This window comes from Orcinus orca, chromosome 15, assembly GCF_937001465.1.
Source record: "Orcinus orca chromosome 15, mOrcOrc1.1, whole genome shotgun sequence".
Lineage (NCBI taxonomy): Eukaryota > Metazoa > Chordata > Mammalia > Artiodactyla > Delphinidae > Orcinus > Orcinus orca.
This window is the reverse complement of record NC_064573.1, coordinates 76,748,332-76,762,112: the sequence shown is the minus strand read 5'-3', so window position 1 is coordinate 76,762,112 and position 13,781 is coordinate 76,748,332. Positions and strand designations below refer to the sequence as shown.

General features: G+C 40.3%; 1 protein-coding gene across 3 annotated transcripts in view; it reads left to right on the top strand.

The window, feature by feature from the left end:
- MED13L (mediator complex subunit 13L) overlaps positions 1-10,343 on the top strand; it is a 297,018-nt gene extending 286,675 nt beyond the window's left edge. For all 3 annotated transcript variants that reach the window (XM_033408782.2, XM_004281470.3, XM_033408784.2), the window contains 4 exons: positions 1,073-1,230; positions 3,880-4,041; positions 6,322-6,434; positions 7,504-10,343. In XM_033408782.2, the coding sequence (XP_033264673.1) occupies positions 1,073-1,230; positions 3,880-4,041; positions 6,322-6,434; positions 7,504-7,636 (566 nt within the window). In that variant the 3' untranslated portion in view covers positions 7,637-10,343. The remainder of the gene's footprint in view (positions 1-1,072; positions 1,231-3,879; positions 4,042-6,321; positions 6,435-7,503) is intronic.
- Positions 10,344-13,781: the final 3,438 nt, after the last annotated feature.

The window sequence follows — 13,781 nt, the reverse complement described above, 5'->3', positions numbered from 1 at the left end:
TGCGCGGGCTTCTCCTTGCGGTGGCTTCTCTTGTTGTGGAGCACGGGCTCTAGGCACTTGGGCTTCGGTAGTTGTGGCATGCGGGCTCAGTAGTTGTGGCTCGTGGGCTCTAGAGTGCAGGCTCATTAGTTGTGGCACCCGGGCTTAGTTGCTCTGTGGCATGTGGGATCTTCCTGGACCAGGGCTCCAACCCGTGTCCCCTGCATTGGCAGGTGGATTTTTAACCACTGCGCCACCAGTGAAGTCCCCTTATTTGATTATTCTTAATAGATTTTTATGGTTTGAATATCTTAAGGCATTTGTTAAGCAATGATTATTTATAAACTGTAAAATGTTCAATATTATGCAGCCGTTTGCATTGTTTTTTGAAGAATTTTTAGCAGCTACCAACATTTACTCCTGTTAAATGGAGAGGGTAAAAGGATACTGTCCTGCGTGTGTGTATATAGAAAACACACATAATATCACAGTGTAATAATAAATACAGAAAAAGGACCAGCAAAAATGTTCATGGTGATTGGGTTTCCCCTTTTATACTTTTCTTTCCAAATTTTCTGCTGTGCATGTACCTTACTTTTATGATATGGGAGAGAGGATTTCTTAACGAAAACATCATGCTTTGATCTGCTCGTATAATAGGCCTCCAGTTTGAGGGCAAGTTCACACTTATTAACATGCATTAATTCAGCCTTAAGTATTTTAGATGCTAATTGGATGCATAGATGGTGTCTGCTGTTTTCTTGGATGGTGTCAGTTTTAACTTTAATAATTAAATTGCTTCTTTAGCTGTTTTGCCTTCTTTTTATGTGCCTTTGGAGGCTATGCAGAGTGCAGAGTTTTACGTTCTTTATTTCTCCGTTCTGTTAATACCTCACATTAGGAGATCATTGGAGAGAGTACAAAATGCAAGAATAATTTGCAGCACCTTGAACCCAGTGGGCACGCATTAAGCCTTACTAAGTTGTTAACAACACATGCCTGTAATAGTCATAGGCCAATAAACTGTGCATTGGTTTAAATTGGGGCTGTGGATTAGCTTTTTAATTTTTGTCCTTTTTTTCTCTCCCTCTAGATGACATGTTTGTTGACCTTCCATTCCCAGATGATATGGACAATGATATTGGCATATTAATGACTGGGAACCTCCATTCCTCTCCCAACTCCTCCCCAGTTCCCTCCCCAGGCTCTCCTTCTGGAATTGGTGTGGGCTCTCACTTCCAGCATAGTCGGGTAAGGACGACTTGAAATAGGTTGTTTAAAACCACCTCAGCCTTCAGGAAAATCCTCCAGAAGTGCTGTCGTCTTTTACTACACGCACCTTTCTCCCTGATGGTCTTGGTCCCTGGTACAAGAGGAGTAAGTGTGGGACAGCGACCCTGTAGTTCCATTTCGAACAAAGCAGGAATTCTAAAGAAATGTTATTATTATTCCTGATGAATGTGTTTAATCAGAATAGTCCCATTACAGCTGCAAGGGTTTTATGCAGTTACTGTGTTCTGAGCAAAAATTAATTTTGGTTGCTTGCTGCTTCCCAGTTATTTTTTAATTTTTTGCCAGAACAGTGGCTTTTCAGAGGCTAGTTCAATAACCCTGCTTATTTAACATTCAGAGTAACTGTGTTAATTGAATAACACATTGTTGATGGTTAATTAATTCGGAAAGGAGCTTAACTGGTCTTGGTTTAGGTCATGGCGCCTTTATTTAGGCGTGTTAGGTGTTCTCTGTGGCCAGCCTGCGGGAGTGGGAGGAGCCCACAGGAGGCTGAGTTTGGAGAAGTGCGCAGGTTAGTACCAGCATTATCAAGGGAAAAACAGGGCTTACAGCTGCTTTCACCTTTAAATATCCCAGGATATTGGAGGTGAAGTAGCAGACGATTGAGGCGTTAAAGGTTCTGCCATCAGCTCACGTTAAGTTTCTTTAAAAGCTAGGTGATTCATGCCTTATCACTGTATTACACTTTTTACTTAAAATGTTAAGAGATTGAGGGGTTAAGACACAGAAAAATAGCTATGTCTAATATCTTAAACTGGACAAGTATAAGCAACCTGCTTACACTCATTAGGCACAAAGATGTTCTTCGAGGACTTAGGTTTCTGTCAGGTGGGACTTTTATTGCCAGCCCTGAGTTCACTGAAGGACAGTCTAGAGAAAAGAAGATTGAAAACTTTAGTTTCAGAGAAGATGAAACCAGGGAAGGCCACCTCAGTAGACTGCCCTCATGTTACTGCCTGCCCCCTAATTCTCCCTTCTGCAAGGAAGGGATTGTAAATGTCTCTGTTTCCTCCAGTCATTTGCCAGTTAATGACAATTTATTGGTTCATTGGAGATTGTTGTGATGGGGACCAAAAACACAAATTTTACACGGGATAGTTTTAATTTAGGATTAACGTGAATTCTAGAGGCAAATAGCATTGCAGCTAAGAATGCATGCCCTGGAGCTTGATAAATATCGCTCTGAATTATAGCCGAACATCTTCCTAGCTTTGTGACTTTGGGCAAGCTTACTTTACCTTTCTCAGCCTTAGTTACCTTATCTGTGAAATGGAAATAATAGCAGCTACCTCCCAGTACTGGTTGTTATAATTTAGCTCCTCCGTTAACAAAGAATTGGTAACTGAAGTGTAGTGTTAGTTTTGTGAGAAACAGAGGCGTGCTTTATTTTCTCCCTGTGTTGGCACCTCAAGCCACTGAATGTCACACTTCAAACAGTACTATGCTGAAGCCGGTCAGGTGGCCTTTTCTAATCCTGAGCACCTGCAGCCAGGTGACCCTGAGAGGCTTTCGGCATTTCCTCGTTCCGAACCATTAAACATTCTTTGAGATCCAGTTAAGAAATTACCACAGGAGAAAAAATTTGTTCAAGGTTGCAGTAAGTTTTTATTTTTTAACCAACTCAGAAATGATACAACTTGGTGTAGTAGTTGAGGATTTTTTTTTTTCTTCCTTAAACAGAAGGCTTTTGAGAACAAATGGATGACTTATTATTGCTTTTGCATAAAAGGTACATTTTCAACTCTCGAAGCTAGCTAAGAGTCAAAGAAGGAAAATGTCAACTGCAGAAACGCCCAGTGGCTCTCACAGGAGTCCCTTATTACCGGGACTGCTGTAAATTGAAACAGGGCTTCTTCAGGAGCAGATCTCACGCTGCTGGCAGGTCAGATACCGGTGAAGTGTTAGAACGTTATTAACAGTGGACAGTCAGGTGTGCGTGTGTATTTTTGGTTGGTTGCTGGTGAAAGAGCATGTGGGTGTGGTGGTACCTTCAGCTGTCAGATTCCACTCTTTCCATTTTTAGTTTATTACCTAATAATGCCACGGAGCAGATTTTACATTCTGCAGAAAAGGAAACAGAGAAAAGAAACCTGTATTTACTTGGCTGATGTTGTTAGTTTTACTGGTACCTTCTTCCTGAGCCATAGTTTTCATCAGATATCTGTGTGTGCCTCCCCTGTTGACCTTTCTTGGTCAGTTGACATTTTGGTGTGAGATGCTGCCAGGAAGGGGATTAGTCACTACAGTGTGCAGGGAGAATTGATAAAAAGTTGGGTGAAGGTGGTCAAAAAGCACAAACTTCGAGTTATAAAATAAGTGTCCTGGGGATGTAATGTATGGTGATTTTAGTTAATAATACCATATTGTATATTTGAAAGTTACTGAGAGTAGATCTTAAAAGTTCTCATCAGAAGAAAAACAATTGTAACTCTGTATGGTGGTGGATGTTAACTAGACTTATTGTGGTGATTATTTCCCACAGTTAGAATCATTATGTTGTACACCTGAAACTAATATGTCATATCAATTTCTTTTAAAAAGTTGGTTTTTAAAAAAGCTTTATTTGGTAATAAATGCTAATCATGCTTTTGGGACTTTGTTTTTCAGAGCCAGGGTGAGCGTCTTCTTTCCAGGGAAGCGCCTGAGGAGCTGAAACAGCAGCCTCTGGCCCTTGGGTATTTTGTATCGACTGCCAAAGCTGAGAATCTCCCCCAGTGGTTTTGGTCATCGTGTCCCCAGGCTCAGAACCAGTGTCCCCTCTTCCTCAAGGTTGGTTTGGTGTTGTATTTGAAGTTGGGGCGTGAGTGACTTATGCTCAAAATCAGTCTTGGTTAGAATTTGCCTTGGGCACCGTCGTCTTATTCTGCTCCCCGACTCGCTCACATCTACTTAAGAGTCTGAGGGTATGTTAATTACAGGTAGAGGTGAAGAGCAGAATTTAGGAGAGGAGCCCAAAACCATGTCACAAAGAAATGAATGACATTCACCCAAGGAGGAGACTTCCCGCGGCCCAAAGGACACATCTAGGGTGGCCACGTGTTTCTGTATAAGGCACTGCGGTCAGGGAAGTTACGCCGGGGGGATGATGAAGACTAGTTGTCCTCTTCCTCCACTGCCACAGGCAGTCAGCGTTCCTTTTTAGAGTAGGGCAGGAGTCAGCTAAAAAATTCCATGTTTCTGCTTGCGCCTTCCTGTATATTTCTTGGAAATTTTTAATCCAAAATAAGAGTTAAAAACAAAAGATCTGTCACTTCCAGTTTGGATGAGAGAACCTAGAATGAAATCCATGGATTGCCAAAAAGCCAACGGTTTGACAACACACTGTATTGGCAGAGCTGTGGGGAGCTGGCCCTGGTACGGTGGGAAGGCCAAATATTACAACCCTGCACATTTCCCTTTGGATGCAGAAGTCCCACTACAGAGTAATCACTAAGATACACACACGTACACATACATACACACACACACACACACACACACACACAAATCTGGAAGGTTAAAACCAAAAACAATTGAAGTAATTTTCTTTTCCTGATGACTTTAACATAGTATTATGAAATGAAAGATTTATATAAAAATCCTGCAATCTCTCAATTAGAATTACTAGTCTGAACCTAGATTTATCTTTTCTTCTCTGAAAAGTATACACATTCTTTAGCTCTGTTTACTGAAAAGGCTCAGGAGCCATGATAGCCTAGCAGCAATAAACAGCTTTATTGACACAATTATGGTTTCTCAATACTGTTTATCATTCAAAAGAACCAGAGTTCTTTGAGGAAATGACTGATTCCAGGGCTAAAGTAAGAAATATTCGAGGTGTACCTGAGACATCCTGTCATGCCTAAAAAGCAAGGAAGCTACCAAAGATTATTAGAGTCTTATCAAAGGACCCAGTAGCCAACTTGGAGGGGTTCCCATTGCCCAGGGATGGGATGATTTAGTCATTAAAATGAACAATGGTGGCAGTAGATTGACATCAATCTATGGGTTCATAGTTGTGCTGAAAAACAAAACATTTGTAAGTCACCTTTTGAAGCTGCCAGAACAGCAGCTCATTAATCAGAAAATTGAAAAGTAAGGAGAATCAAGCATTTATATCGCCTCTTCTTTTTTTTTTTTTTTTTTTGCGGTACGCGGGCCTCTCACTGTTGTGGCCTCTCCCGTTGCGGAGCACAGGCTCAGAGGCCATGGCTCACGGGCCCAGCCGCTCCGCGGCATGTGAGATCTTCCCAGACCAGGGCACGAACCCATGTCCCCTGCATCGGCAGGCGGACTCTCAACCACTGCGCCACCAGGGAAGCCCATATATTGCGTCCTCTTATATTTTACAATTAATAAAACTATACTAAAACTGTTAAGTTAAAAATTGATGGGGAACTTTATAGTAGATGGACTGTGCTGGTACTTGCTGGATCCAGGGATCTGTCATATTCTGATGACAGCAGACATCAGGTGCCTTTGGATGTGATGCTGTAAGAAGAGCACAGAACCGGTTATGAAGTACGGGGATCAGGATAGAAGACCACCACAACAACACAGTCAGCCACATCCCGACTGTGGAGCCTTCTACAGATTAAAACCTGAAGAGGGGGCTTCCCTGGTGGTGCAGTGGTTGAGAGTCCACCTGCCGATGCAGGGGACGCGGGTTGGTGCTCTGGTCCGGGAAGATCCCACATGCCGCGGAGCAGATGGGCCCGTGAGCCATGGCCGCTGAGCCTGCGCGTCCGGAGCCTGTGCTCCGCACGGAGAGGCCACAACAGTGAGAGGCCCGCGTACCGCAAAAAACAAAACAAAACAAAAAAAACCTGAAGAGGGACACTAATTATTTTCAGTCCATTTGCAAAGCTAGCTTTTTTTTTTCCCCTCTACCCTGGGATATGGAGTTATTTGGGATCACATTGGGGTTACTGAGCAGCTTAAATTCATGGACTTAGAATAGAAGCCCTGACTACAATGGACTTTAGAGCATCTCCTTCTGGTAGATGTGGCCTTATTTCTGCCCCATGGTTGACTAGACCAGGAAGGTAACTGTCTTTGTTCTTTCACCAGGCTTCGCTACATCACCACATTTCTGTAGCACAGACGGACGAACTTCTCCCTGCCAGGAATTCTCAGCGGGTTCCACATCCTCTTGACTCCAAAACCACGTCTGATGTTTTAAGGTAGATTCAGACCTAGGCAACATAGCAGTACAGTTTGAAATGATATACTTTACTCTTGTTTTTCCAAGGTGTTTTAATTAAAGTGTGGTATTTGTGGAAGAGGTGCTACCTCTTGTGCAGTGGAGCACTGTCTGATTAGCCAGTGAGAGCCACATCCCCCCGCAATACCTGCATAGGACAGACAGTGTAGCATACTTTGTTAAATCCGGTAGTTATGTGCAAGTACAACTGCCCTTTTTTCCCATTCAGAGGAGGCATTTCATGGTGATGAAAATAGATCAGAATAAGGGGGTGGATAGTTAGAAGACAAAGTCTGGAACTTAAAGCACTTGACTTTGGAAACATTTTCTGCCCTCCCTGACATAGATTATGTAAATAAAGTTAAGTAAAACATAAATTCCATAGCTGGGAAATACCTCCCAGATTTGTCTTGTACTTTAGCAGGCTGTAAACATTCCTCATGTACCTTGAGAAAATATGCAAGCTCTTCCTAATGTTTTCTAACTCTTAAATGATTTGGAAATTATAGTTAAAGCAAGAACCTACCTAATCTACATGATTTTGGCTTCCAGGGCCTCTAGAGCAACCCTGTCCAATAGAAGTATAATGTGAGTCACATATAATTACTAGTTTAATGTGGCTACTAGAAAAGTTTTAAAAAGAAATCAGTGAAGTTAATTTTAGTAATAACTTTATCAGTTATATAAAAACATGTGATAACGATGTCAAAATATAAAAAATAGTATCATTTGAACAGTAATCAATATAAAAATATTCATGAGCTGTTTTCCATGCTTTTTTAAATACTAAGTCTTTGAGATCCCGGTGCCTGTTCTCTATGTACAGCATATCTGAGTTCACGGAGTTGGGGGCCGGTGGCTGCCATATTGGACAGTGCAGGTCTAGAAGGAAGGGGGGACATGAGGAAACGAACTCTGGGAAAGAGCTTGGGGCAACTTATGAAATGATATTAGGCCTTCTTCCTGCTGACACTGGCACGTTAGAACTTTCAGACCAGCCTTAACTTCTGTCGTGCCTGATGCCCTGACCCGTGTGTTCTCTCCGGCAGGTTTGTTTTGGAGCAGTACAACGCTCTGTCCTGGCTCACGTGCAATCCGGCCACCCAGGACCGTACCTCCTGCCTTCCCGTCCACTTTGTGGTGCTCACTCAGTTGTACAACGCCATCATGAATATACTCTAATTGGAAAAGCACTTGTTCTCTCTGGCTCAGTTCCTTCTCCCCGCAACCTCAGTCCAAGGAACCTGCTACACTCTTCAAATACCCTACTCCCTCCTCCTGAGACCACTCTGCACAGTCCTGCACTGTGATTACTTCTCAGCAGGCACATGTCATTTCTGCAGTGTTCATTACCAGAGTGACTCACAGACACTTCTCTCATGGACCTGGAAACTTCCATAAGCAGTGACTTCCAGCCAGTGTTATGGTGTGTGCGGCCCCAAACCACTGGGCCACAGGAAGTTTTTTGTTGTTGGTTTTCAAGAGGGAACCAGAAGAGACAGTATCCTTTTGCACAAGAGTCTGTGTTTTCAGCCTCTGTTTAATAAGGGCAGTTCAGCCCTCTGGATGAAATCCTCTAGTTATTGGTGTATGGCCTGTGGGTTACCTGAACTCCATAATCTGGGACTTTTGAGAAACAAGAACCAGCTCAAGTACATGATTTCATAATGGGGTTTCTGTCTCCCTAGTGCTCCCATCTAGATTGGCATGAGTGCTTTGGTTGACTTTATACCTGTGTGTAGATACAAAAGGTCTGGAGACATCTTCATTTTGTTTATTTATTTTAGGTTGTTTTGTCATATGGTTTTTGTGACTTACTTTTAATTTTTTTAATTCGCAAGGACCAGGTACAGTAGCTGAAACCCAACTCAGATCCACTATAGGATTCTTTGACTACATACCTCTGTCCTAGAAGCCAGAAAAGGAGTGAAAACAAATCGGGGAGATCCTGCTTACAAGTAATATATTCAAAACCACCCAGCAGTAGGTTTTGTTGAGAATAAACTGGGTAAACATTCTGCCATATTCCTTATTAAAAGTGGCCAGCGTTTCCTGAAGGACAACATTTTTATACAGAAGGCAGTCAAGCTCAACCCAGAGCCATGGAGGCAAGTACCTTCACTAGTTTTATATAGTCACAATGGAAATATATTTTCTAGTGAATTCTTACTGAAAGCCAGGTCTCTCCTCTCATTAGATCAAAAGGGACTCATGTATATATCACAATCGAAAGTGTTTGCTCATAAAATCAGTTATAAATATGGTAAATTTTTTCTGGACCATAGGAATATTATTTCAAAGAAATATTCAACTTAACCATTAAATTAGTACTTGAAGTTGAGCCTTCGTGGTGGGACTTTTTTTAAAAAAACATGCCTTTTTAAATCATTAAGGCTAATTGAAGTATTTTATCCAGGCCCGAGAGGGTTGTCTTTAGGACTCCATTTCTACCCCTACCTTGCTGTGCGTTTCTGTCTGAGGGCAGTGGGCGTGGGCTTGCCTCCCATGAGCCGCTCTGGTCAGGCTGTTGAGCTCTAGTCACCTGTGGAGAGAATCATGCAAATTTTAAAAGTTCTTCCAAGAGACTTCCATATTCTGGTTATTAACAAAAAAAGGAAAAATGTAATAACTGATATGATTTTGTAAAAGTATTTTTCTTGAAATAATCTAACGTTTAAAACATATTAAAAAAAAAGTTGTGTGGTGGGAATGTGAAAGCAGAGAAGTAACTTGTAAATGGATAATTTTGTTCTCTGTACCACCAATTGGGGGGGAGGGGTCGACTTTCGCAGTGTATAGGTTAAAAAAATCTGATATATCAAACCATTTGTATCTAATGTGTACAGTGTAAAATTGACTTTAAAAATATTGCAGTGCTATTTTTTCTTAATCAGAAAGGAAAAATTCTCAAGGCCTTTTGAAGAGCATAAGATGATGAAGATTGTAAACTTGTATAAAACTATCTTGGTGAGAAGACAAATTGTAAAGTAGATATTTGTAATCTTTTACCACTTTGGGGTTGCTTTTTTTCCCAGAATTCATCAGAACTTTGAATTTTTTTTTTTTTTAAATGGGCTGTTTTTAATGCAGGGGCTTTTCTTCCCTAGAAACCCAATTCTCAGCAAAAAAAAAAAAAGAAAAAAAATACAAAAAACAAAAAAACCCCTACAAAAATTAAAAAAAAAAAAAAGGCAGCAAAGGGTAGTTTTCATCTGGTGTCTTTTATTTAAGTTTTTTAAGTTAAGAAAAGCTGGTGACATATTTATACGTTTTTGTGCAAAAATAAATGAATGGCAATAGATTTTAAAAAAATCTTATTATGTACTTCTGTGTGAAAAAGTCTGTATAATATTTCCCTTAAATATGCATTATTTTACTTGTGAGTTTTTTACTGAATTAATCTGAAATGTACAAGCCCTGGATTTGCTACAGAGTGAGAACTTATTTTATTTTTTTTTTATTTTTAATTTTGGAAATTCTGCAGAAATCAGAACTCTTACCATGGTTTGAACTAAAGAGGGGAAATGGGGGAGGGGAGAGGGGTGGGATTGTCCAGCATGCTTGTATGTATATTTCAGAACCTTTTTTAAATGTAAAAGCTGTACATTTCTGGGAAGTTCTGAATTTCTTTTGTTTCCTTTTTTTCCTTCAAGCATTTTGCAGTGAGCTTCTTTTATATATAGCAAACAATTTGAAAGAATACAAAAATATGTGAAGTTCATTTAAAAAAACTACAGTATAGCGCTGGTACAGTACACTAAAAGACTTTGATAAAAAGAAACAATACTAAAAGGCCTCCATTTTAAATGTCATTCATATATACCTTGTGAATGAGAGCTATATACTTTTACACACTTTTTTAGAGGAATAAATTATTGAATTACTGAAACGTTGAGTGGCTTTTTTCCTCTTCCATCCTGCTTTTGTAATGGGAGTGATCTACGCCTATTCAAAAGGTGTTAAGTATTATGAACAGTCCTTGACCAGCAGCCAGGCTCTACCTTCCAGCGTAAAGTTTCACTCCCCTGATCAGCACATCTCGTAGCTGTTCTCAGACGGTTTTCACATATTCCAGGATACAAGGGCATTCCTGGATCAGTTTTAGCGTGCACACACACACACACACACAGCATTGGATTTGGAGCTCTGGTGTTTAGTTCCTTAACTGTTCTGAGTAGGTCACATCTAACAGTGATCACACGTGTAACAGTGAGCTACTTGTCTCCTAGCTCTTAAGATTGCGGTCAATACTAGAACAGTTTACAAGTCTGTTTTCTACTTGCTTTCTCTTCACGGTCTCAGCCAGTTTCTTTTTGATGTTCCTTAAAAAGAACAGTTCCATCGCTTTGCTGTTTTCCCAGTTCACAGCCTGGTGACAGTAGTATGCCATCTAACACACACACAAGCAAGGCGCTCATTGACTGCATGGCACCCGCTACGTTGTTCTCTTCTCCTTGGGTCCATTCCGTAGGAAAAACCCCTGTGGGGGCAGAAGCTCTCGCTAAAACAGTAAACAGGACCTGGCAGAACCTACTGTCGAAATTTGAATACATTGAAAGATCTTGTCTTTAATCTTCCTCCAACTCTTTGGCAGTATACATTGTTCTGAATCTAACAATAAAGTGTTGAGACTACTCAGCCTCAGTTATTTCATCTGCAAATGAGGGATGAGGGCAATTCCATGAGAAATGCTTTGCAGACTAAAAAGCTGTGTCCATGTTATTATAGTTGTACTATTGAAGAGGCCTGAGAAAAGTGAGGCCACTTTTCTGTCAACAGATAATATCGGTCTCTGTCTCATCCAGTTGCACTGCCTTATGCATAGTTCACAGCACTCTTGGTAATGCTGCCTGCCCAAAGCATTAAAGAACCACACATTTCCTAGATCCTATGTGATCAGGTCAGTCCGATGATTCCTGTGCCCCGTAAAAATCAGAATTAGGTGGTATTTTTCCAACCAATTGATCTACTTGGGTTCTGTGCTCATACAGCGGACGGCACTTTATCCAACAATCAATGAATATGGATTTTATGCTATAGGAACTTCGTTTTCATAGCCACTATTTGCTGTACCAATTCAGCAATACTAGCTGAATCTCCTTGAGGTAGGAAAAATTATTTGTCAAATGCATTGAAACATTTTGCAAATTAGATGTAGGTAAATCTGACCTGTCACTCAAGAACCATCTGCCGCTAGCCGTTTGCGCTGCTCAGATTCTGCTTAACACCAGTTCATCCCCTCCAAGGATGCCATCAAATAGTTTTATGTTCCTGCTATTCGAGAAGTCACAGGGCCAGGAATTTGTCCCCAACTGGTGTCAAAGAGCGAATAAAAATCTTATAAAAAGTGCAGTTTGTCCATAGGAGTTTTTAAAGACAGACTTTTCATAAGACTTAGTGCCTAAGCGTGAGAGCCACATAACTGAAAACAGCCTTTGCCGCTTGTCATTTCTTTCTCTTCTGAATTCGCCACTTGCTAAAATCCTATCAAGAGGCAATTTGAATGTATTACCAGTAAAATTTTTATCTTGGTGTTAAATGATTCGCTTGTTTATATCCCCTTGACAAAAATGTCACTTTAACAGTAATTATTTCATGTCATTAATACCTAATGAGACGCCATTAGAAAATTCTGTGGTGCCAGGTAATACGTGGTTGCAGCAGTTGCCCTGGGCATCTTACTCTGCTGGGAACCAGATTTACCAGTCTCCCACCACTTAACTTGAAATTCTCAGGTCAACTTTATTAAAGATTTTTTGGCACTTAACTGCTTCTGGTTAGAACTCCAAAGTAATGAAGCAGGTAAGAAATAGTTGATGAGGAAGAAGACTTGGACAAGACTAAAAGTATTGAATTTTCTCTGCAAAGGTTATTTCCTCAATGAGCATTAGTTACCAGGGAAGATGCAGACAGACACTGGGGTCAGCCTCACTTTTTCCTTTAAGAAAAGCAGGGAAGTGAGAAAAGCCTGTTTTATCTTAATAATCTAAAAACTGTGTGTGTACGGGCTATGACTCAGTGCTCTGTTCAGATGTAGGAATCAAAGCAGGTCTGCTGCAGAGTGCTTAAAATCACCCACATCTCAGAACAGGCAAACACGTTGAAATCAGCAGCCCCTTTCAGCATTTCTCTGGCTGTTGCTATTTTATGCCTTCATTGCCTTACTAGCAAATTAGGCAGGTTTCAACCTACCAGTTTCATAAAACCACATGATATTCAGGAAAATTGGCCCCGCAAGAGCTAAGATGAGAGGGCTGACACAAGGAGATGTTTGCTATGGGAGTAATCAATTTAATTTAACGTGTAAGATAGTAATTGTCTTATTTCATTTGAGCTTGCGCATTTTCAGTAAGCATTTACAAGTAGCCCCTCTTACTTAAATCTTACTCCGTTCACTTAGAGGCTTGGCTTCATGTAGCTCTTATTAACGTATATGCATTATTTAATACGTAAATAATTTCCTGTCTGCTTCCTTTAAGTATGTGATTTTTAATTGTAGAAGAGAATGTTTATACAGTTATACATGCACACACCAATATTTTTTTTCCCTGTTGATCTCTCTTATATCACCACAAAGCTTAGGAATTTATCTCCTTATCAGGTCTAGAGATCAAGGTCATTTTTGTTTCACAGGATGAACTAATGACCTTCCAGTCATTTCTGTGACATGGGAGAGTTTACCTTACCTGACTTATAGATTGGGCTGACTATATATACCGCACTGAGAGTAGGCACCCAGGAAATGTTTGTGGAAAGAGTGGAGTGCACATCAATAATCTGAAATTTACCAGCAAATTCATCCCATTCTGCTGCTTTTTGGAGGAGCAGAAAATATATATTTTATATACTAGAAAATATAAGAATTTCTTTTATTTTTCTGTTGCTGATTTAGGTTTTCTATTTCTTATGTCAATTTTGGTAATTTGGATTTTTACAGGGGAAAAAAATTGAGTTTGTCAACATATTACTATGCAATTGTGTAGAGTATTCCCTTAATTCCGAACCTATTGTTTTTGGTAACGTATGCTCCTCCTTTCTGTTTATGCATTTTTTTCCCTTCTCCATGGATTATTCTAACAGTTGCTGTTTTTTAGTTTTGTTTGATTTTTCCAAAGAAACAGCTCATGCATTTAACAATTCTGCTGTTTTTATCCTGGCTTTTAATCTTGTTCCTTTTCCTTGTTTCCTTGAGGGTTTTGTTTTAGTTTCCTTGACTCTTAATTGCCTGCTTAGTTAATTTATTTTCCGTTTTTATGATACAGGCATTTATAGCCCGGGGGCTTTTGGATGTGTGTGGCCCTCCTCAAATTATATGCAAAATTCTTTG